Source organism: Mustela putorius, unplaced genomic scaffold (genome assembly GCF_011764305.1).
Source record: "Mustela putorius furo isolate JIRA1106 unplaced genomic scaffold, ASM1176430v1.1 tig00000135_pilon_pilon_pilon, whole genome shotgun sequence".
Taxonomy (NCBI): Eukaryota; Metazoa; Chordata; class Mammalia; order Carnivora; family Mustelidae; genus Mustela; species Mustela putorius.
The window spans coordinates 4295755-4319599 of record NW_025421292.1 but is presented as its reverse complement, the minus strand read 5'-3'; the positions used below and the strand labels follow the sequence as shown (position 1 = coordinate 4319599).

Here is a 23845-nt window from a genome sequence, read left to right as displayed (position 1 = left end):
TTTAAGTCCTCACACTAGATGTTAATCCTGCTCTCATAACTTACTTTTCCATTCATCTATAAGGAGGTCCCTGCTTTCAAAGGACTGATCATAAGGGTCAGCTACTGGTTCATCATCAGGATCATGGTACTGAGCAAAGTAGGCGTGTGCAAGGGCTTGGGCTGCCGTAATTCTCTTGTCTGAGTCCAATACAAGCATCTTCTCCAGCAAGTCGACAGCTTTCAGTCCCACGGATTGGAAGGGAAAAAAGAGTTTTTAACAATTAGCAAAAAATTAGGCCTTATTAAGCAAACACGGTCTTGAATCTTCATACTGAACAAAGAGAATACATGCATTCTCCCCCCATGTGTCTGCTCTAAGAAACGTTACTCCTTTTCTTCTTTATATGTGTGTGTGTGTGTGTGTGGATGTGTTTTGTATTAAGAATACATTACTAAAGAGGAATTTTTAAAAATACCTGAGACTGTTTGAACAAGCTTTTGTGGAACATCAATGTCAAAGCGTTACCATGTAGTCAAACTGTGTCAAAAGGAAAGCCTACAGGCGCCTGGGTGGCTCAGTCAGTTGGGCATCTGCCTTGGGCTTGGGTCATGATCTGGGTCCTGGGATAGAGCGGGTGTTGGCGTCAGGCTCTCTGCTCAGCGGGGAGTCTGCTTCTCCCTCTCCCTCCCTGCCCTTCCCCCTTACTCTCTCTCTCTCAAATAAATGGATAAAAATCTTAAAAAAAAAAAAAAAGGGAAAAAAGAAAGAAAGTCTATAACCAAAGTAATCGAGAAAAGGTAAGCAGGGTGGCTTTGTAATTTTTTGTACTTTTTTGTCTCCCTGGGCTTTTTATTTACTAACATAAGGCAATGAATATTCATCAAATAGATCTCCCAACAATGAACAAATTGAGGGTTTTACATGGGTGTGTGGGCAAGGCAAGGTATTTGGATAAAGAAAATAAAAAATTTTCACTATGAAAAACTTCAATATACAGAACAGTACAGTGAACAGTCATAGGCCCACTACCCATATCCAACAATTAACATTATTTATTTCCCTATCTATTTATCCATTTAACTCTAGTTTTTTTGCTGGTTCATTTTAAAATAAAATGATAGACATGATGCTTTACCCCTAAGTATTTCAGCATAAAGACATCTTTCTATATAATCACAAACCATTTTATCTGACAACTAAATAATTCTCAAATATCATCTAAAATCCAGTTTATGTTAAAATTTCTCCAATTATCCCAAAGTTGTCTTTTATCCCTGGCTTCTTCAAGCCAGGATCCAATTAAGGGCCACACACTGCATCTGATTGGGCTTCCTAGGGTGAAAAGTACTGTGTGCAATAACCAATACCTTGGTGAGGAATAAGGTCGGGGTAAGGAAAAGATTCTTCTAAGATCCTGACAGCTAGAAAGACACACACTATATCAAAAGGCAATTCAAGTGCTCACTTCGACAGCACATACACAAAGGACAATTCAAGTTTTAATTCATGTTTTGAGAATAATAGTCAAACATGAAGTCAGTGACTGACAAAATACAGCTGTCGTTGTTTACATCGTTGGTGTGTTCCTGCTCAGTTAATATGCTGGGCACAAGTTCGTGGTCAGTAACACCATGTTCTGTCTGCAAGAAGAAACTCTTTGTATGACGTCACTGTTTGGCAGTGAGCTATTAGGCATGTTTAAATTCTGAGAACTGCAGTGCTGAGCACCAGATGGCCCAAAGCCTCCATTCAACTCATTGGCAGTCTGTATTGCTAAGTGGTATCCAGTTCTTTTGAATGTCTAAATGTCATGAGTCCAGAGAAGGATGGATGTGACCTAAATAAGCTACTGGGACACATACATGCCCCCCCCGTACCCCCACCCCCAAAAAATGAGTTAACAAATCTCTTGGAGTTGGCTAACAGGAAGTCAAACAGTGAGCACTGCCAGGTCTGAAACATGAACTGGTACGATGAAAATACATTCGGAACAGAATGACAGACAAGAAAGCTACCAGCATGCAGCATAATTTCCCAACATGCTAGAGTATTTACAACTCAAATAGAGCTTGTCACAGATCCTTGAACTAGGTAATACAGTTCAAATAAATCCTACAGAGCCAGTAAGATCATACCAGGGCAGATGCAGACCTAAACCAACTGCCTAAAATTCTGTATATACCCCAAATGAGTCTTTGGACTCATTTTTGGATGTGAGAGTGGCCCAACTGAGATCTGGCCTACTTACAATTTCCAAGGCTGACACAGACTCACCCAGGACTGCCCACCATCTCAAAGAATGTGAGCGTCTCTGCCATTTTAAGAATTACCACAGTAACACTGAAATCGTTAACGGTCACTGTGAATGAGGTATTTAAAAAGGGAAAACTACTGAGCTCTCACTACAACTTCTGAAGACGGCATCGTGACTATCCACTCTCAAAGGAGAAAACTAAACCTTTGTTATTAGTTTTTGGGACCCAGCAGAGGGATGACCCACTGAGAGAGTGGAGCACATACCAGTATAACACAATCTTCAGGGAAGTGAGAAGGTTGATTAGACCATTATCATACCATGGCTCCCCTTCCTGTCTCATAGGAAGGCCTGGTCTGATTTTTCCATGTCTGCTGTTAAATGGCATGGTCTACTGCACAATCCTTGAATCTGGGAAGTAGGGTCTTGGCAATGCCACTTCTAGGGGCCAACCAAAGCACATGTTAGACCCCAACTTTAAGGAATAAATCAATTCCCTTTTTAGCCAAGGCTAAAGCAGCCACTACTGTCCCATCCCTCTGCTGAGGATCCCAGAAATGATGGTGGCAGGAAGGAATATGGAGCCATTCCTTAAAGTCTGCGGTGGCAAATTCACTCCACGAAGAACACAGAATGGTTAACTCCCTGTGGGAAGGGCAGAAGACGAGGAGAAAGGAAAAATGCATGAAGATGGCAGGATCTGTGGGACTGGGAAGCTACAGGCAGCTCAGGGCGCACTGCAGGGAACTCCTGGGGGCAGGTCCTCTAAACACCCATCTGTTCTTCGGTTGTTTCTGCCCTTGGCTTGGGACACCACAAAACACCAGCAGTTGTGAAGTCACGACTTTCCTCTGTACCTCCTTCCTCCTGTGCCCCTCTCAACATCCCCACCATTTGCTCTCCTGTCTTCACCATAAAATCTCATTTCCTCTACCAAATTCTAGGACCATATAAATATATAAGCATATCACGTGATTAAAAAACCCAACAACACAAACACAGATAACAAATGGCATTACTTACCACCTTCCAGCACTTAATTAATGGTACCCTATTTAATCAAAAGGAAAAACTCTTCTTTAAATCCCCAGTTCATGTCATTAACAATTCAATATTCATGCAGTGAGGATATGATCAACTTACCCAAGGGATTGGCACCAATAAATACATTTGCAAAGTTCATTTTCGGCATCTGGGTCAAAGACTGAATGTAGTTTCTTGCCTGCAAATATAAAACATTTTCAAATGGCTTTGTTTAATCATGTTAATGCTCCCAGAGTCTCGGTCCTGTCAGGGAACAAGCGTTCACTGACAAGGTCTACTAGCTTCAATGTTTATGACTTGTCTTTGATATTCAATGAAAAGATTTCTCTCTTATTGCCATTCTAACTACCTTATGTATGATCAGCACTTCTGTTTATTCTGGCTATCTCTCACGGTTACATTTTAAGTGAATGAGAATGATAAGCAATTAAGTTCCCTTTTATTAGCTTTCTGATCCAGGGATCAGAAGTTTAAAAAAAAAAAATGAGGCCAAGATATCTAAGAAGTTCCCCTTTCTGAGACAGCCTTCCTAGAAAGCTAGGGATTGGGACTCCTAAAGAGAGTCTAGGACCAGCAGTTCTGACGGCACTGGTCTCAGTAGGTACTTTCAGTTTGTAAAAAGGGTATCAGTGCTAAACCTTAACAAAGTAATCTTGGTAATAACAAAGTACATATAAGCCTAGTATATTATCCTAAAAGTCTTGAACGCATTTTAAAAATACTAAAGCAACTTAGTAAGAGCAACAAAAAATAATGGATTTTTAAGTTACATGACCTATGCAGAAATCTTTCCCTTACCACTTAGGAGGTATGCCTTACGCAAGTCTCAACTGACTTATAAGTGACCTCAACTGCAAAATATTAATATTAGATATTAGTATTTGGCTTGCCTGTATCATACAGTTATCATGATATTCAAATAAGACAAGGCTCATGAAAAAGCTTCAAACTAAAATTTTGATACAAACAACATTTATATTACCAGAATAGTTGTTACAAGTTTGGTCCCTATGGTGGAACAGGCTTGAGTTTGAATCTTGACTTGATCACTTTGGGCAAGTTACTTATTCTCGTTAAGGCTTGAGTTCCTCTTTGATAAAATGAGATTCACAATGCCTACTCACGGGGCTGCAGTGAGGACTGGAGATAACCAACCAGTACTTCCTTAGCACAGTATTTGGTGCAGAGTGAGAACTCAACAAACATTAGTTGCTTTCCCTGTTGCCTTTTGAAGTTTGCTCTCACTCTCTAAGGGTGTTTCAACTTCACAATTTCTGAACTCTACTCAAAGGAACTTAAGGTGTCAAATACTTTTAAGGACTGATAGCTCTACCACGGCAAACCCGAAAACTTGACCAAAAACTAGTCTTGAGAATAATCATATAAATACAAATATAACTCATAAATGTGTACTTCAGATATTAGGTATTAAACTGTTGCTAGGACCTTCCCTATTTCAAAACATAAATTCCACTATCAGTCCATTTGAGTAGTTGAGATAGAATTTCTCTGAATCTGTCTTAACCACTTTAAAATCCTGTTTTAATACAGCTCAACAGTAAAAGAGTGTGTGTGTGTGTGTGTGCGCGCGCGCGCGCGCACGTGTGCGCACGCACGTGCACTCACAAAAGCCTAGAAAAATCTCTGGCTACTAGGACAACTTCACCTTCTTAGTCCTTGTATGTGTAGCAAGAAGGGGAGGCTGCTTTGGTTGAGAATCTCACCAATTTGAAAAGAAAGTTCTAGGAATTGAATATCCACATGTCTGTAATCCTTTCCTCCTCGAGCACACAGATGAAAGGATCAAGGGAAGACAGAAGTAAGAGACACCTGTCTCATGCAGAGCACAGTCATCCCTCCAATAAGATAAATAAAGGTATATTTTAAAACTACCTGAATATAGCTGAAGCATAAACAACACTGCTGGGAAGGGCCTCTGTGACGACAGCCTGACTCCCAAAAAGATTAAGGGCACCCTGTTAAGAAATGCCTAACCATCTCTGATAATAAAACCAGTATCAGATTAATTAGAAAGAACTGATAAAGATGATGAATAGCCCTATGTAAGTTGTTTGCATTTATTCCATATTATTTGCGTATTTTCTTTTGAATATAGTACTTATCAGTGTTGGATCTTTTATAGACTTGTTTTTTTATCTTGAAGGAAGAATCCTCTTTGGGACATCATTATAAAAACTTGATGACTATGAAAGCAACCTAGCGGTCCTCAGTTCAATACCCTTCCAGCCTACAGTCATCAGATGCTAACATACCCTCACTAGGAAAACACAATAGCCTCTTGAGCACTAAATTCATAAAACCTAAATATAAAAATCATATCACTTTCTATTTACAAGCCTATAAATTATATTCTCAATCCAGAGGATGCGATGACATTTTCTCCCAAATGTCAGCATCCTGCCACAGCACAGAGGTGCTCATCCCCTTAAGCTCTCAAGGCACATGCAAGCACTCAGTGATATTAAAAACCGTGTTGCTTATACAGTGGCAACAGAATGAGGATGTGGCCTTCTGAATTGGATATCCCTATCCAGTCTGTTCGTTCTCACCTCATGGCTTGGCATCCTGTTAATGAGATAAGCAGGGGGGGTCCCCGTCAGACGCATAATCTGCTGAAGCTGGTTAATATCTTAGATGCCTAGTCAAGGGCATTGTTAAACATACAGTGCAAAAAAATAACTTTCAACTCAAGTTCTTAAGAAGGCCACAAAAGCCACCCCAAAACGAACAAAAGAAACCCACTCCCCAGTCCCCACCCCCCACCCCAGGCCTGAGCCCAAGGCTGCGTGTGAAAGTCTGCTTCTGTGGAATGGCATGAGGGTTATTAGGCATGCAGCCCATAACTGGCCATGCAGATAAGGAAAATTACTTTCCTTTAGTTTTAGCATCATCTTTAATGTTAAATATTTTAGGCTCCCTGGAAAGAGACTGCCCCTTGATCCAGGATGCCAGCCAGAGAACTGCTTTCAAGTACTGATGGCCAAAACCTGCTTGCTTAGGGCAGGGGGTGGTGGTAAATGGAGCTGATTCAGAAAATTTTGATTCGGCTTCAGACAAAACAAAATTTTCACTACATCCATTCAAGGAAGAGGTTACATTTTCATGGCACGGGTTCTGGTAACTCTCCAAGGCACTACCCCTCCAAATGTAAGACATGGGTGCCTGTGGGAGCTGATAAGCAATGCCAAGTTTCAAGGACATTAGTAGTGGTACATTTATAAAACATGCCACAAACACACGGTGGTGATGAAGAAAGAGGAGACACGGGGCAAAGTCAGAAGCTAATGGCAAAGACAAAACAGGCTGCTGATGGTAGCATAACACGCCACAGTGATTTCCTCCACAAGTCTCTAACAGGTGACCAGGCTGATTTCACTTAAACAGCTGAGAGGAAGTCTGCAAAACGCTCTGCAGTGATCTGACCAGGAGGAAACTGCTAGGTCTTCCGTATGTACAGGCACGTAAGGAAACGGTATTCCACACTTCTCTCTTCTTGCTGCCCCACCAACTTGAACGCAATTCCCCCTCCCCCAAAATGTTATATTAACTGTTGGTTTATCATAAGTTCCTATTAAAGGAGCACTGATGGGATTTTTAAAAATCAATGCAACTCAATTAAAATCTTTCTATATTCCCTTTCTTCTTAAACTATTAATTCCCTCCTCCGGTTGTAGCAGCAACTTCAAGGAGCACCCTGGTCAGGCAATCACACTTCTTTGTGGCTTCCTTCAGTAATTTTTCATGTTAACTCATTCTCTTGACCTCAAATTCTCTCATGGTCAGAGGACTACAAATATACCTGGCTGGCTGGCTGGCCGGCAGGACAGAGCTAGGACCCTGCGCTTCAACCTGCCTTTCCCAGTCCTTATGCCCAAAGTCAGAGGTAGCAAATTCAAAAGGTGGCATGAAGCCCTTTTAACATTCCCTCAACAAAGTTTAGATTTACCTCGAAACAAATTACATGCCTGGGTGGCTCAGTGGGTTAAGCCGCTGCCTTCGGCTCAGGTCATGATCTCGGGGTCCTGGGATCGAGTCCCGCATCAGGCTCTCTGGGAGCCTGCTTCCCTCTCTCTCTCTCTGCCTGCCTCTCTGTGTACTGTGATCTCTCTCTGTCAAATAAATAAATAAAATCTTAAAAAAATAGTACTTTAAATGCCAATACAACAAAAGGGGCTCACTAAGTAAACCAGCAATAGCAGAATACCAGTTGGATTTTAAAATCTTAGAATCCAGCCACCTCTCTCCTCTCTCTTAGGAATAATACTTGGCTGGTGCATTTCTCTATTTTTGTCTCCATTAGTCAAATAGGTTATTATATCCCCTTCCTATTAGGAAGCTAGGAAAAATATATTTCTAGAGAAAAATGGGAGTCAGTGAAAGGGCTTTTGCTTGCTTAATATGATTTTGTTGTTGTTGTTCTCTCATTGATTACTATAGGTTCTGGGTCACTAACCGAAACAGGCCTCTCCTTAGCTGCCACAACCTATTTATCCCCTTTCTCATAGCATATCCCAATTTGTTCTCAATCAGTGCATCCATTATTGCATTTTCTTACAATGTCCTACTGTTTATTGATTGGATTTCTAGATAAATGATGGCATCTGTACGTTAACTAGCTAGAATTTAAATAGAAATTTGAAAAGAAAAAGAATGATGGCATCACTACTTTTCAGGAGTAATGAAAATAGCGATTGGCTTGCTTTTATTCCATTCCTTCACTAATGAATTTTTCTTTTGATTTTTAAAATCCTTAAACAATTTTACTCACCTGGCTTTGTTATTTACACACCATGTGTCCCCCACACACCATGTGCTTTTAAGATAAACTGGTACTTGGGCAGTATTACTACCACCAAACTAATCTTGTCTACCATTTAAACCCCTTTTATCCACTTGCCATAACCATGTAGGGAAAAAAACCCCCAAAAACAAAAACAAAAAACCTTTCTTATTCCTATATTCATTGTTGGAGTACATTCTATATTCTGACAGCCCATTTTATTATGCCCAACTCTAGAGCTGTTTAAATGTATGATGTGCCCTTTATCACATAAGATAACGGTATCTCATTAGGTTGGGCACCTGATGTTGTTTCTTTCTTAAAAATAAATACCACATTATCCATGCTTTTCCTCTTAGAACTTCTTGTGACTAATAGCACATATCTACAGGGCCAATGGTTGGGTGTGGGAGAGGGGACTGAGAAGGAGCTGCTAGTGGCCATTCCCAGACAGGGAATGAATTTACTGTCTTAGTCTCATTTGTATGATTGGTAAATAAACTGAATCTCCTCTCACCCCCACTGCCTTGCCTCCATGTCTTCTGTATTACCAGTCTTTCTCATCAGCACATGCATTTAAAACAAGAAAGTACCATCTTCTCTAAGGAACATTCCTTATCTTCTTTGATTCAATCTACCCAGCTTCTGCATTTCATAAAGCAAAAGAAAACACTCCTTTGGGTTGACACACTGGTAACTCCAACAATAACTTTCAAAATAGTGTGCAATCGCATGAGATTAAAGTTTAGAGATCATGTTATCAGAACATCTGAGATGCTCAGCTGTCTCTGCCAAATGACTCAGTGCATGACTCAGGCAAGTCACAGCTTTTCTGTGCTTTTCCTTCTTCATCTTAAATAAATAAATGAAACAAAATAATAGAGCCAGCACAGTCTCTTACATCCCACCAAGTGAAAATTCATAAATACACTGGGCTTTGTGGTCTTTTAATGCATGGTCTTTTAATGTACCAGAAACATACCAGATGACAATATTCTTTATGCTAATAAGGGAGATGTTCTTTATGTTATAAGGGGGATCACGAACCATTCAAACTCACCTGCTCAAGCCTGCCTCAAGCTACCCAGGAGTCCTTCCAACTGGGCAAAGGGACCCCTTCAGTCAGAATGGTGAGAGGAGAATTCAGGAAGGCACAACTGGAGCTTGGCTCCACAGCTCTTTTTCCCTTTTAGTCAACTGCCTGGCAGCAGACAGAGGGGAAAAGGGAGAACGGCTGAGCTTTCATGATTTCTCTCTTGTCTCTGGCTCCAGAAAATGACCAACAGCAGAAAATTGGAGCCAAAGTAAGCCAGAGTCACATTCCCATGGCTTCTCTCTAGATCCCTGCTTAGAGCAAGGAAGGCATTAGCTCCAAACCTTTTTCTCAGGTTATTCAACTTGTAATGACAAAGGCAGGCTGTGGGAGGAAGGATTTACTACAAGTCTACTCCAATGGATGTGAGGTATCAGGACTGGTCTGGAGATAGGGTGGAGAAGTGCCCCTGCTGGGAATAGACAACTTTTACAAGATGTTGTGCATTGTCTATTCTAAAACAGTAAAAAGCAGTAACTTCTGGAAAAGGGCAGTAGCATGGACACAATGCACACTTCATTCTTGTAGTGAAGCTAGACTAATACGTGGTAAAGTTCATGCTCTGAGAACACACACTAAATGAAAACTAAAAACAACTCAAGTATATGTGAAACTTCTGAGAAAGATGATGTCAGGGCTTGATAACAGAGGCATATTTTCCTTTAATCTCTTGGAATGAGTTAGAATCACAAATCATTTACTGGGATTCTACTGCCCAATACAAGCTCTCATGATCTAAGTACATACTCCAATAGAGAACAAAACACACTCATGCATGGGGGCAGACGAGTGCACGTGTACACACACACACACACACACACACACCCTCATCCGGGAAGTCAGCACAAAAGGGCACACATGCTTACAAACATACCCGGGGCAAAGTACAGATTGATGGAAGGCAAGTGGCAGAGGCTCCCAACAGGGCAGATAATTACAATCAAAGCATCAACTCACAGACTCTGAGGAGATTTTCTTCAAAAGATCAGCCCCTGGGGTTCCAACGAGTCTTAAAATGAGCTTCAACTGATCAATATCTAATGGTGGACTATAAAGGAAAATGTTGGGACAAAATAAAAATAAAAAACAAACGACAACAAACAAAACAAAACAAACAAAATACCCCAATAACAAAAAGTAAAAACCCAAACCAGGCAAAAATGGTGAATTCGTCTAGATCAAGGCTTCTGTGGGACGGTCACTCCAAGTGGAACACGCTCCTCCTGTACAAAGACTCAGAACGGCACCACACACATATCCAATATATATTCATTTTGTGGATCTGTCAACGTCTCTGGTCAATAAAGCGAAGTGACTTTAGCTGGGTACTTAGCTGCTGAAGACAGCAGGTGCAAACACAAAAGCTTCACTCAGTCCACACCGACCTCCTCACCTTCCACCAAAGCATTAGTAAGTAGCCAGTTAAGCGAAGAGCACTGGTAAGCAGAGTGCTACAAACAAGAAAAAAGCAGCAGAGCACAGGAGCGAGGGCCAGCCAGGGCCACCTGTGTATACTCCCCGACGGTTTAAGCTAAGGAGCTCCTAATATGACAGGACCCTTGACTATCTCAGAGCCTAACCTCTTGAGCGAGCCCTCTAGAAAAACTCTCTACAGGGCTTCCCCGGGCAGAGAAGTGCAGTGAGCGACGGTCGGCCAGCAGAGGGCGCCACTCGCCCACCGCACGGGCACGTGTTCCGGGAGCGCCATGATGAAGCAGGACTCCAGAGGTTTCCACGTCACAAGTGCGGTGACAAAGCTCACATACCCCCAGGCTCTGAGCAACAGGCTACAGTGTCCAGACCTTTATTCTGGTAGCCAACTCTTCCATACACACTCAAAGTGTATGTGCATGTATTAACCAGAGGCCAAAAACTTTGCATTTGTTCTTACTGCCTTTAGCCTTGCCTAAAAAGGAAGTTAAAGGGGAGGGAAAAAGTCATATAAAATAGCTTTTCATATTCCCTGTGAAAATGAGAGCAGTTTATCTCCATGTCGATACCGACATTCAGAGGAAAAGGAGGGGAGGAGGGCTGTCTTCTGATGCCCGTCACAAATCCCGTCAGCAATCCTGTCAAGCTTCTTCACCTCTCAGGTCCTTCTCAACTTCAGGTCTCAGCTTCAACTTCACTTCTTCAGACAGGCCTCCCCCAACACTCTAAATACGGAAGCCCCCTCTTCCCGGTATTCTCTACCACAACACAATGCTTTCCAACATCAAAGTGCTTCTCACAATCTAGAGTTACTTTGTTTGCTTTCTGTTACCTCCCGAGGGCAGGGGCCACCTATCTATCCCCAGCGCTTTGCTGGCCATCTGCTACATGGTGGGCACTCAGAAGACTTGAGGAGAAGGTGGAGCAGGATGGAAGGGAGGATGGAAGAGAAGACTTCTGCTTATGATTACACATATAAAGGTAATATGGTGTAACTTAAAAATAATGGCCTCCGCAAACTCTAGTTGCTTAAGTTACAGGAATTACTTATGCAATATCACTGGCATCTTGCCCTGTTCTCTTTTTCCCCCCCAGATGAAACTGACTGAAATGGAAGAAAATTCTAGACAGGAGTCAGCAAACCCCAGCCTGCTGCCTGTTTTGAAAATAATCTTTTATTGGAACACAGCCATGCCCATTCATTCACGCACTGCTTTCACCCTACACAGCAGAACTGAGCAGTTACAACAGAAATCACAAGGTCCCCAAACCCTAAAAGATTTACTATCTGGCTCTTTTAAGAAAAGGTTTGTCCAACCCCATCCTAGACCCAAGTAACTTGAGCTCTATAGAAAACAAGGATAAATTAGAAACAAGTCCACTCACACAAATTATTTCTAAATTAAGAATAGTGGAGAATTTCATCATCTGCAAATGGCAAAAATTAGTGTTCTGGAGGTTAAAATTTCAGTATTTGAAAAAAATTTTTCAATATTTGAAATTTCAATATTTAAAATTTGACTCTTCGTTCAAAGTGCTGACAAGAAAAAAAATCTAAAGCATGCATTAATGCAAACAGAGTAGGGAGGGCAGATGATTACTGTATGCTCTAAAATAATCAAATTATACAACAGTTGAATTTAGTACAGGATCCCCTCTGCCCATTTAAAATGATTCCATAAGTGTTAAGTCCCCTCATGCTCTTCAGGAACAAAATGAAGTGGGTAGTTATCCCACATCACAAAGCATATCATATATGAAAACTGACTACTGACTACTGAAACCAAAAACTACTTCAACTCTCAAACAGGTAGTCTGACAATCAAAAGCAGTCTCTAGAAATAAAGCTGTTGAGATAGGTACCCTCATTCAGGAAACTCCTAGCTACTGAGATGAGAGTCAAGTTTTACTTGGCAGGGATGACCGAAGACTCTGGGCTGAGTTTCTTTATTGCCCCAACTTCACTTCAACATACATGAAGAGTAGGCCACGCCCACTACTCCCGCAGTGCTCATTACAGCAATGAGCTGGGGGCCCTACCTCTCTCTCTTGCTTCTGCCAGCAGGAGACAATCACAAGTGTGAAGAACAAAGCTGCAATTCCTCAGCGCCTCAAGGCCCTCCTGGCTTTGGCTTCAAGCTTCTTTTCTGACTCTGCCTCAGACTATTACTCCTTAATGCACTCAATGCTTCAATCCACACCAAATATTCTAGCCACTGCTCAGCTTCCAGCTTCTTAAACACCCAAGTCATAAACAGAAATACTGTCCACTCTCCCTTCCTACCAAGCCTTTTCTTATTTCTTTTTCAAAGTCCTACTCAACAAGGACTCTGCCATGAAGTCTTTCTAGATATCTTAGGTTCGAATTAATCTCTGCTTCTCTCAATAACTTATCTATACCTCTATTCTCTTTTCACTCTGTCTTATTCTGTAACCAGAGAGTAGGCATTTGTTCCTACCTAGGAGTTCCTAACTCCTAGAACTCACTTTCCACTGAGTATGATCATTCTGTTTTGGGGGACAGCTGCTATTTTGTCTCTAGAACCTTCCACAGGGTAGTTTGATAAACACTGGTTGGCCTGAAAAGACCTGCTGTAATGTGCCTTTTTAACTCCACTCCACCCCTCTGCCTTGCCCTCAAAACCTATGAGGACCATACTCTATGGAAGTCTAACTAGATAAAAAGATAAGAAAAGTTGTTTCATTTAATATCAGGCCTAACAAAGTTTTGAACACGCCATCTGAAGTGTTTACATCATAGAGAGTATACAAACAGAGGGCCACGAGTGTGTAAGGGTCATGGACAAAGACAGCTGTTTCAGCATGATAGCCAATACTCAGATTAGTAAACACACAATGCAAAATAGAAATCTACTCAGAAGCTAAAAGCACTTGCATGAAGGAAGTCAAAGCATGCAGACCCCGGAAGAAATCACCATAGGTTCTCCAAGAGCTGGCAAATCCACTGAAATACAGGTCAGTCTTCCAATAGTACCGGCTACTGTAAGGCCACTAGCATTGGTCCAGGCAGTTAAGGCCAGAAGGCGCTTCAAGAAGCTGCATCAGCAGAGCAAAGCAAAATTCACATTATGACAATTAGTTATTTCCACAAGTCATCCTTCATAATTGGTTTAACCCCCTTTTTTCCCTAGACAGAAGAAATTTTCACTATTAGGTAAAATGTGTTTTATTGGTCATCATCGAACTATTAGAATTTAAATCCCAGATCTCCTGGTCCTTTCTGAAACAACCGCTGAGGCCAAAGCCTTTTCTTAGGCTCTCTGTCATAAAAGTAAAAGGGAGAACGAACAGTTAGGGAAATCAACCTAAGGGGACTAGGGTAAACACAGGGAAAATGAGAGAGGACTGTTCTCTTCACTTCTAAGTGTTCTAGGCAACTCTGAGAAAGCGTCCACAGGCCGGAGAGTTGAAGATGAGGACGAGAATCAGTGGCAGGACCTCCCTGCAGTGACCACTGTGTGTGAGCTGCGATTTTCAATGAGACAAGACCCATACAAACCCAGAACATCCGTGTTTGGAGGGTGGGAGATCCTCCTGGTGACGGGATGGACTATAAGACTCAGCCTACTTTCTCTTCTTCTTGGTTGTCAAAATAGTCACTTTCACTGTCACACATAAATTCCTAAGACACTCTACTCTAGGTACCTTAGGAAAATTCCAACCTTTCCTGGGGGAAAAAAATTCTGTATTTTTCAAGTCGGGACAAGAAAAGGCAAATAATCTAGTGAAATATTTCTCTTCTTCAACATTTATTAGTATACTTGCTTTCAGTGTCTAAAGTGAAACTACTTTTTTTAAATGAGAGAGAACAGGGACACCTGGGTGGCTCAGCTGGATGAGCACTGACTCTTGGCTTCAGCTCAGGTCATGATCTCAGGGTCTTGAGATCAAGCCCTGCGTCAAGCTCTGTGCTTGATGGGGGGTCTGCTTGAGGCTCTCTCTCTCCCTCTGGCCCTCCCCCACTAAAATAAGTAAATAAACAAAGAGAAAACAAGGATGCCTCAGTGGCTCCCTTAGCTGGTAAAGCATGCAACTCTTGAACTCAGGATTGTGAGTTTGAGCCCCATACTGGGAGTAGAGCCTACTTAAAAAAAAATAAAAATAAAAAGTCTTTTTTTTTAAAAGATTTTATTTATTTATTTGACAGACAGAGATCACAAGTAGGCAGAGAGGCAGGCAGAGAGAGAGAGGAAGGGAAGCAGGCTCCCTGTTGAGCCCAGAGCCCGATGTGGGGCTCAATCCCAGGACCCTGGGATCATGACCTGAGCTGAAGGCAGAGGCTTTAATCCACTGATCCACCCAGGTGCCCCCCCCAAAATGTCATTTTAAAAAATGAGATAATGTTTGAAACCAGTAACTACAAGCGAGGAGTCGATGTGATAGGAAGGGGTACACCAGAAGTTTTTAGCTCTATTAGCATGTTTTATCTCATGATCTGGGAGCTATGAACACTGGTGTTCATTATATTATTCTTTGTCTTTTTATAAGTATTTCATAAAGTGTTTGCAAAAATCAAAAGAAGAAATGAATAAAGCAGAATCAAGGAGCAAATTTAATACACTAATGAAATTCATATGGCATAGGCAGCAGCTAATGACAAGTGGATTCCCACTGTCCTCTAGTTAATATCTTAAGAGTACCACTTCTATTAAAACAAAAGAAGGAAAAAACACATTTTACACATTTACACATTTGGGAAATTCATGTGATCACCTAGAAAGGAAAACCACAGCAAGCAAATGCTGTGATCTCTGGAAGAGAAAACAGTATTTGGTGGGTAACAGAACTAGCTGTGAAATTCATTTTCTCTCTTCCTTTAGGCTATAGACTATTAAGTGTTAGTAAAACTATTTTCTAACTGGTCACGCTTCTCAAAACAATGGCGTCTGAAATAAGTTAGCAATAAACCTGAACAGAGATTCTGTATCCTCACTCTCTTCTAAATATGAACTTCTGCCAGCGGTGTCCACTTGCTATACCTAGTCAACGAAGCTTACAAGGCAGGGCTTCATTCTTTAAATAAATAATACTGTTTTTGAGCTAGATGGAAGAAGGGTTCTACACAGTCATGAACGAAATAAGTTTCTAACCTAATAACATATAATGAGCTCTAAGACAAAAATTTGTATTTCTTATACCTTTACGGGAACTCAAGGATTAATAACAACTTACTAGAACAACCTACTAGAGCCAAGGATTATTAACAACCTATTAGAACAAGATTCTACTAAAAGAATCTCCCAAGGAGGACACTAATCACACACACACACACACAAAAATAGAAAAAGGCAGAATAGAAACAAGACTAGTAGAGATCTAAAACTGCACTATCTAATTCAATACCAATCATATATGATTGATTAAATTTACATGTAATCTAAATAAAATCTAATAAATTTGAAGCTCAGATTTAAAACACTCATAAAACTATAAACACAAAGGAACTTCCCTGAGTTTCTCTGATACCTCCTCAACATGATAAAGAGCATTTATGAAAAATACACAGCTAAAATCATAGACAGTGGAGAAAGACTGAAAGCTTTCCCTTTAAAATAAGAAGAAAACAAGGATGCCCACTTCACCAGTGCTATTCAATACTCTACTGGAAGTTCCAGCCCGAAAAACTGGAAAGTGAGAAGGAAAACCATCTCTATTTGCAGAGGACACAATCCTATGTATAGAAAATACCAAAGAATCTACCAGAAACCTTCTAGAGCTAGTAAACAAATTGAGTAAAGATGCAGTGCCCAAAATCAACAAAAATTAGTTGTGTTGCTATACACCAACGATAAACAGCCTGAAAAGGAAATTAAGAAAACAATTTCAAGGGAGCCTCAGTGGTTCAGTTAGTTAAGCACCTGCCTTCAGCTTGGGTTATGATCACAGAGTCCTGGATCGAGCTCGGCATCAGGCTCCCTGCTCAGCGGGAAGTCTGTTTCTCCCTTTCCCTCTACCCCCTCCACCCACTTCTTCCTACTTTCTCTTTCTCTCAAATAAATAAAATCTTAAAAAAAAAAAAACAAATTGAAAAACAAAAAGAAAAAAGAAAGCAATTTCATTTACAATATTTTATTCTAGAAGAATAAAATAATATCTAGGAATAAATTAACCATGAAGGTGAAAGATTTGTCCAATGAAAATTATAAAACATTACTGAAAGAAATTCAGAACTAATAAATGGGAAGACATCTGGTGTTCATGGATAGGAAGACTTAATATTGTTAAGATGTCAGTAATACCCAAAGTGACCTAAAAATTCAACACAATCTCTATCAAAATTCCAATAGCCTTTTCTGCAGAAATAGAAAAGTCCATCCTCAAATTCATATGGGATTACAAAAGACCCTGAAGAGCTAAAACAAAAACACTTGACAATGAGAACAAAGTTGAAGGATTCACAATTCCTGAATTCAAAACTTACCATATAAAGTTTCAGAAATCACAACAGTGAGGAACTCCTGTAAGGATAGCTATATATAGATGAACAGAATAGAATTAGCTTATAACAGAAGTGCCAGGCCCATTCAGTGAAGGGAGAAGAAAGTCTTCAACAAATGGTACTGAGACTACTGGATTTCCACATGCAAAAGAATAAAGTTGAAACTCTAACTTGACAGTATATATAAAAATTAACTTGAAATGGATCAAAGACCTAAATAAAGGGGATAATTCTTAGCAGAAAATATTTTTAGTTTATCTTAGTAGAAAATCATACAATTCTTAGTAGGAAACATAGCAAATATTTACAACCTTGAATTTGGTAATCTATTCTTAGATAGGACATGAGCAACAAAAGAAAAAATAAATTGAAACTTCAAAAAACCCAAAACCTTAGTATATCAAAGGACATTATCAAGAAAATGAACAGAGAGCCCATAGAAGGGGAGAAAATACTTGCAAATCATATATCTAATGAGGGTTTAACATCCAGAATATATAAAGAACTAAAAACTCAACAATAAAAAGACCATCCAATTAAAAGATGGGCAATGGGCTTGAGCAGATATTCTTCCACAGAAGATATACAAATGGACAATGAACACAGGAAAAGATGCTCAACATTACTGGTCCTTAGGTAAATACAAATTAAATTCGCAAAGAGATACCATTTTGTACCTACGAGGATGGCTATAATTTAAAGAAAGGGTGGAGGAGAAGGAGGGGGAGGGGAGGCAGAAAAAGAGGGAAAAAGTGTTGGTGAAGATGGTGAAGATATGGAGAAATTGCTCATACATCATCGGTGGGCAAAAATGGTGAAACTACTGTGGAAAACAGTTTGGTGGCTCCTCAAAAAACTAAATACAGGAGGATTACCAAACAACCCAACAATTCCACTCCTAGGTACATATTGCAAAGAATTGAAAGCAGAGGCTCAAACAACTGTATGCCAATGTTCACTGCAGCACTAATCACAATTGCCAAAGGTGGAAAGAACCCAGGTGTCAATGAACAGATGAGTACATAAACAAAATGTGGCATACACATACAATGGAATAGTATTCAGCCATAAAAAGGAATGAAGTTCTGATAACATGCTACAACACGGATGAACCTTGAAAACATCATGGCTAAGGGAAATAATCAAGAAATACAAGAACAAATATTGTGTGATTCCATTTATAAGAAATATCTAGAATAAGCAAATTCAGGAAATAGAAGAGAGGAAACCAGAGGCTGTGGGAAAGAAGAATGGGGTAGTTATTGTTCAATGGGTACCAAGTTCTAGTTTGGAGGGATGGAACCATTCTGGAAATAAGATAGTGGTGATGGCTGCACAATTTTGTGAATGTAATTAGTGCGAGTGGACTGTATATTTAAAAATGGTTAAGATGGTAAATTTTGTGTTAGCCACATTTTACCACAATAATAAAAAGTTAAAATGGCAAATTATGTTAATACATTTTACTGCAGAGATATGTTTAATCAGTTCCTAAGTTTCACTAGCCATATTTTAAGTGCTCACTAGCCACATGTGATTAGTGGCTACCAACCACCACAGTGTAGCACAAATATAAAACATTTGCAACACCACAGAAAATTCTATTAGCTAGTGCTCATCTAGAAGCTAAAGACACTAGTTCTAAATGCAAGCTCATTAATAAATGAGGAAAACGGGGAGAAAACTGCCCTCAAACAAAGAGCATGCTCTAGAGGTTCCCTCGGCATTCAGTTGCACATAAAAATCATAAATAAGCAGTAGCTGCACACTTTTGTGGGCAAAAGCAGCATGGTGGGGCCAGCACACTCTCCAGAGGTTTTAAGAAGAGAAGTTCTGGAAATCAGGGGAAGAGGGTAACAAATAAAATAATGGAAAGAAACTGTGACCTGAGTTATAAATAACAGTTTGGGATCTATCTTCTCTGGGTCTTGACTTCCTCACATCTATAAAAAACAAGGGGTTCAATTAGAGGTTTTCTAACATCCTTCTAGGCTCCCAAGTAGGTAAGTCTAAATTCTTAACTTTCTGATCTCATTGGTATCTTTAAAAAAAAAAAAAAGAAGAAGAAGAAGAAGAAAGACTGCCTAACTAAATAATTTTTTATGATCAGCCTAAAAGCTTGAAAGTCAAGGTCAGTGGGGTTAAACTCTGGTACCTGCTACCTTCCAGAATCAACTGGGACTTAAAAAAATATGTCAAAGCCTGTGCTTTGGTCCACACACCAAATGAAGCTGAGTCTCTGGGGCAGTGCCCAGGCATTTGGAGTTTCTAAAAGCTCTCTAAAGTATTCTGATGAAAAACAGGAGTTGAGAACCACTCTGCTAGTCTATAAGCAATTGCACACTTCAGGCGAGGAAAAAAAAAAATAATAGCACTTTCCTCTTTCCTTGTCAGGCCCAAAGCTACATTCCAACAGATGGCAACTGACAAGACGGGGGTTATGTATATTTCAAATACAAATCCTTTGAATTTGATTTTTATGATCCAGGAGAATATCTGTTTCAAAAAGAGCCAAGCAGAAAAGAAATGGTGTATTACTAATATAAGAATTTTGAAAAGAATTTGCATGCATTAAAAAAAAAAAAAGCTCATGGTAAAAAATCTAAATGATAGGTTTTCTTTTCTTCTTTTTTTATTAACATATAATGTATTATTTGCTTCAGGGGTATAGGCCTGTGAACCATCAGTCTTACACAATTCACAGCACTCACCATGGTACATACCCTCCCCAATGCCCATCACCCAGCCACTCTATCCCTTCCTCCCGCCCCCCTCCCCCCAGCAACCCTCGGTTTGTTTCCTGAGATTAAGAGTCTCTTATGGTTTATCTCCCTCCCTGGTCCCATCTTGTTTCATTTCTCCCTACCTTCCCCCCATCACCCCCCCGCCTCTTAAATTCCTCATATGAGAGAGATCATACAATAATTCTTTCTCTGATTGACTTATTGCACTAAGCATAATACCCTCTAGCTCCATCCACATTGTTGTAAATGGCAGATTTCATTTCTTTTGATGGCTGCATAGTATTCCATTGTGTATATATACACCACATCTTCTTTTCCATTCATCTGTTGATGGACATCTAGGCTCTTTCCATAGTTTGGCTACTGTGGACATTGCTGCTATAAACATTGGGGTGCATGTGCCCCTTCAGATCACTACATTTGTATCTTTAGTGTAAACACCTAGTAGTGCAGTTGCTGGGTCGTTGGGTAATACTAGGTTTTCCATCTAAAGCTCACAGAAGGAAAAGAAGTATGCATAGCAAGAGAACACTTCTTAGAAAGTTATCCTTCCTTTATTTTTTCGAGAGTGTGCGTGCGTGTGCAAGAGCAGGAAGGTGGGCGACAGTGGGCAGGGGGAAAGGGAGAGAGAATCTCTAATAAGCTCCACGCCAACACAGAGCCTGATGTGGGCCTCGATCTCACAGACCTGGGATCATAACCTGAGCTGAAATCAAGACTCAGATGCTTAACCGACTGAACCACCCAGGTCAGGTGTGCATGAAAGTCAGCATTTCTAAAAGAGTCAAGGCATCAGGAGGCAGGCAGCTGTCTGTAGATAAAACCACAGGGCACAACTGCGTTGAAACCTTTCTATCAGCAGCCTGCCAAGGGGGTCCATCCTTCACTACCTGTCATGAAATATAAATAAAACAAACAAACAAAAATTAACCTTTAATGATTCATAGGTAGACAACAGAGTGGGAAGGTAAAGGGAAAAACTATTTCCCAAAAGTCACTAATGAAGATGATGGCTAACATTTCCTGGCAGGCTCTAAGAACCTTCCAGACACTATCTCACTGGATTCTCACAGCCACCTTGCGAGGTATATACATTTAACATTTTATGGTTAAGGAAACCAGGAGACAGAGGTTAGAAAATGTGCTCACAGTCATGCAGCAGCTGGGGGCAAAAGAGGCAGGATATACACCCAGAAGTCTCATTCCTGACTATGTGCTCTCAACTAGTACACCCTGCTGTCTCTCTTGCTTTCCACCACTCTGGTTATCTATGTAGGCAGAAGAGTCTGCAGCCGACTGAAGACAGACAGAGACAGAGATAATAAAGGAGACGAGGGGAGAGGGCAATAGAGCAATGCATCACAGTAGTAAGCTTGGCAAGACAGCCTAAAGGATGAGACTCTGAGATACGTACCTGAGGAAAGGAGGAATTACAAAATTTCCCTAATTCTCTTAGCCTGGACTGTAACGTATATACCACAATTCTAAGACGAAGACATAAGGTGAATGAAGCAAAGGACAAAGGAGAAACACTATGTATTTAAAAAACTAAGACTCTGGGAATGAGAAGCAGTAAGTATAGGGAGACAGAGCTCTGTATCAAAGCAGAAATATTCAGAGGGATATAAACAGCTTTGCCTGAGGGGGCAGAAGTTTTTCAGTTCCTTAGGAAAGTACATTTCCTCTAGCAGAAGATAGTTAGAACTCATGGATAGATAACATGAACATCACAGTCACCACAGAGGTATACCGTAAGCAAGTAAACTGATGTCCTGGTTTATAAACTCAGTGAGTTTGCTAAGGTCTCTACGCTTTCAGGTCTCTAAGCATGAGAGATCACATTCATAGCATAACTGCAGCATCTTTAAAGCTCTACCTAACCCATTCCTGGGCTACTCAGGTGAATTTTACAAAAATCTTCAAGCCTCATTCTAGACACATAAATCAACATTCTTTCTCACCTGAATGCTTTCCCCAATCAAAGTAATGAGAGTTCCAACAAACCACATTTTGCTGGTATTATTTCTAAACCATGAAATGGACACGCAGCAGATAAGAAAGGACCTAAAATAAAAGGGCCATGAAAAACTATAAACTAGATAATAGTCTGGAAGTAAATTAAGGTTTGGCTACACTCTAGACTAAAAACAAAATTGTGCTGGGAAAAAAAAAAGGCACATGGATAAGGTCAGACGACTTTATCACTTCTTGTTTTTATTATTTGTTGTTAAACAACAAACATAAAGAGAGTCAGCAGGTACAGCATCATAGGGACCAAATAATAATCTTTTTAACATGTAAGCCAAACATAAAAGCTAAAGATATCCCTGATTTGTAAATGGGTACCTTGTGCTCATTAAGTGTTGTACAAGCAGACTAAACCAGTCATTGAGATCTGGAGCTTCTCAGGAATACGCTCAGGTTGCAGAACTGCTTTTAAATTAATACAATAAGCGACTCACTGCAAAAAGATGACATGTGAGAAATGTAAAGAGTTCCCCAGCTTATGAGGAATTTTTCCAACGCGCACAAGTAAATTGAAGCCTCTTTCTTGACAAGGCGAAATACTCAGCCAGAGGGCAGATCTCATAACATGTATCTGAACTATTTAAACAAGTAACTGAGAGCCTTCCCTAGAGATAGGTAAAAGCAATATACTCCCATGGACACTGGAATACAGATAAGAAACAAGAATCCAAAACTTTTAAAAGGATACGGTCTGTACCAGGAAACAATGTTCTTCCAGTCAACAGCTCGGCCATTATGCATCCCACTGACCAAATATCAACTGGCAAAAGTAAAGAGAAAAGGATATACGACATCACTATTATCATACTTGACCACAAAGAGAACTGTAACTAGAGGCGAAATGCTGAAATTAGTATATAATACATTCAAGGTTCAACAGTCATACTCTTCTTTACAGCAGTAAGCTTATTAACCCCACTAAAGAGCTACATAGGTGGGATGTCAAAACATACTTAAGGCAAGAGAAACTGTTCACAAAGGGGGCAGAGATTCTTACTGGCAGAAATGGCAGATTCTCCAAAATAGTGTTGAGAAGTTAAAATTATGACCCCACTGTCTTCAGGTAGAAGTATTCACAGAATATGTTAGAAATCTAAATAAATAAAAACCCAGCTGCTAAATCACAAAGTTTAAAAGCTGTGTATAAAAACCCCACTTTCTCTATCTAAGCAACTGAAATATTTCCTGTTGACTTTAAAAGGACCACTGAGGGGGGAGCAAAAGATGTTTTCTCCCACTCCCATCATCTCCACTTCGGAGAATCCCAGATACACCCAACCAACATGGTGCTAATAAGGTCCTAAGTAACTAACAAAAGCCAATACCTGTCTGGTTGTAATGCATCCAGTTCAGCATGATCTCAGGAGCCCTGTACCACCTGGTGGCCACATAGCCTGTCATTTCATCATCTGTATGTCGGGCCAGTCCAAAATCCAAGATCTAAGGGAGAGAAGAAAAATCAGGCACTGGAACAGTCAAGCTCCTAAGACTCACAAAGCAGGAGGGGAGAACGCTCTAGTGTCTTGGAAAAGGAAGAACAAGATAGCACTTTCCTAAACACACTTCCTAGTCCATGCTTAAAACACATGATAAACACAGCAAGAACTTTAAAAAATAAAATTATAAAAAGCTAAGCAAAAAATGCTACTCCTAGGGATTTACCCAAGAGCAATGGAAGCATACATCCACCCAAAGGCTTGAGCATGAATATTCAAAGCAGCTGTGCACAGCCCCAAACTAGAATTGAAGATGTCTAACAGGTGGACGGATAAACAAATTGTGGCAAATTCATAAAATGAATACTACTCAGCAACAAAAAGGAATGAACTACTGATACAACACAGAGAGACTTAAAAAATATTATACTAAGCCTAAGTTAGACAAACACACACAAATTCTGTATGATTCCACTTATATGAAATTCCATGAAAAGTGTATCTATTCTATAGTGTCAGCAAGCAGATCAGTGGTTGTCTGAAGCCGGGTTAGGGGTAGTGGAGGCCTGGGC

At 40.3% G+C, this 23845-nt stretch overlaps 1 protein-coding gene across 4 annotated transcripts in view; it reads right to left on the bottom strand.

The window, feature by feature from the left end:
* MAPK14 (mitogen-activated protein kinase 14) overlaps window positions 1-23845 on the bottom strand; it is a 78095-nt gene that overhangs the window by 3223 nt on the left and 51027 nt on the right. For 3 of the 4 annotated variants that reach the window (XM_045074775.1, XM_013044815.2, XM_004770712.3), the window contains 5 exons: window positions 23163-23277; window positions 22526-22597; window positions 10132-10211; window positions 3380-3458; window positions 45-218 (listed from right to left, as the gene is read on the bottom strand). In XM_045074775.1, the coding sequence (XP_044930710.1) occupies window positions 45-218; window positions 3380-3458; window positions 10132-10211; window positions 22526-22597; window positions 23163-23277 (520 nt within the window). Of the gene's footprint in view, window positions 1-44; window positions 219-3379; window positions 3459-5850; window positions 5931-10131; window positions 10212-22525; window positions 22598-23162; window positions 23278-23845 lie in introns of all 4 variants that reach the window. The other variant, XM_004770713.3, reaches the window with a different exon arrangement.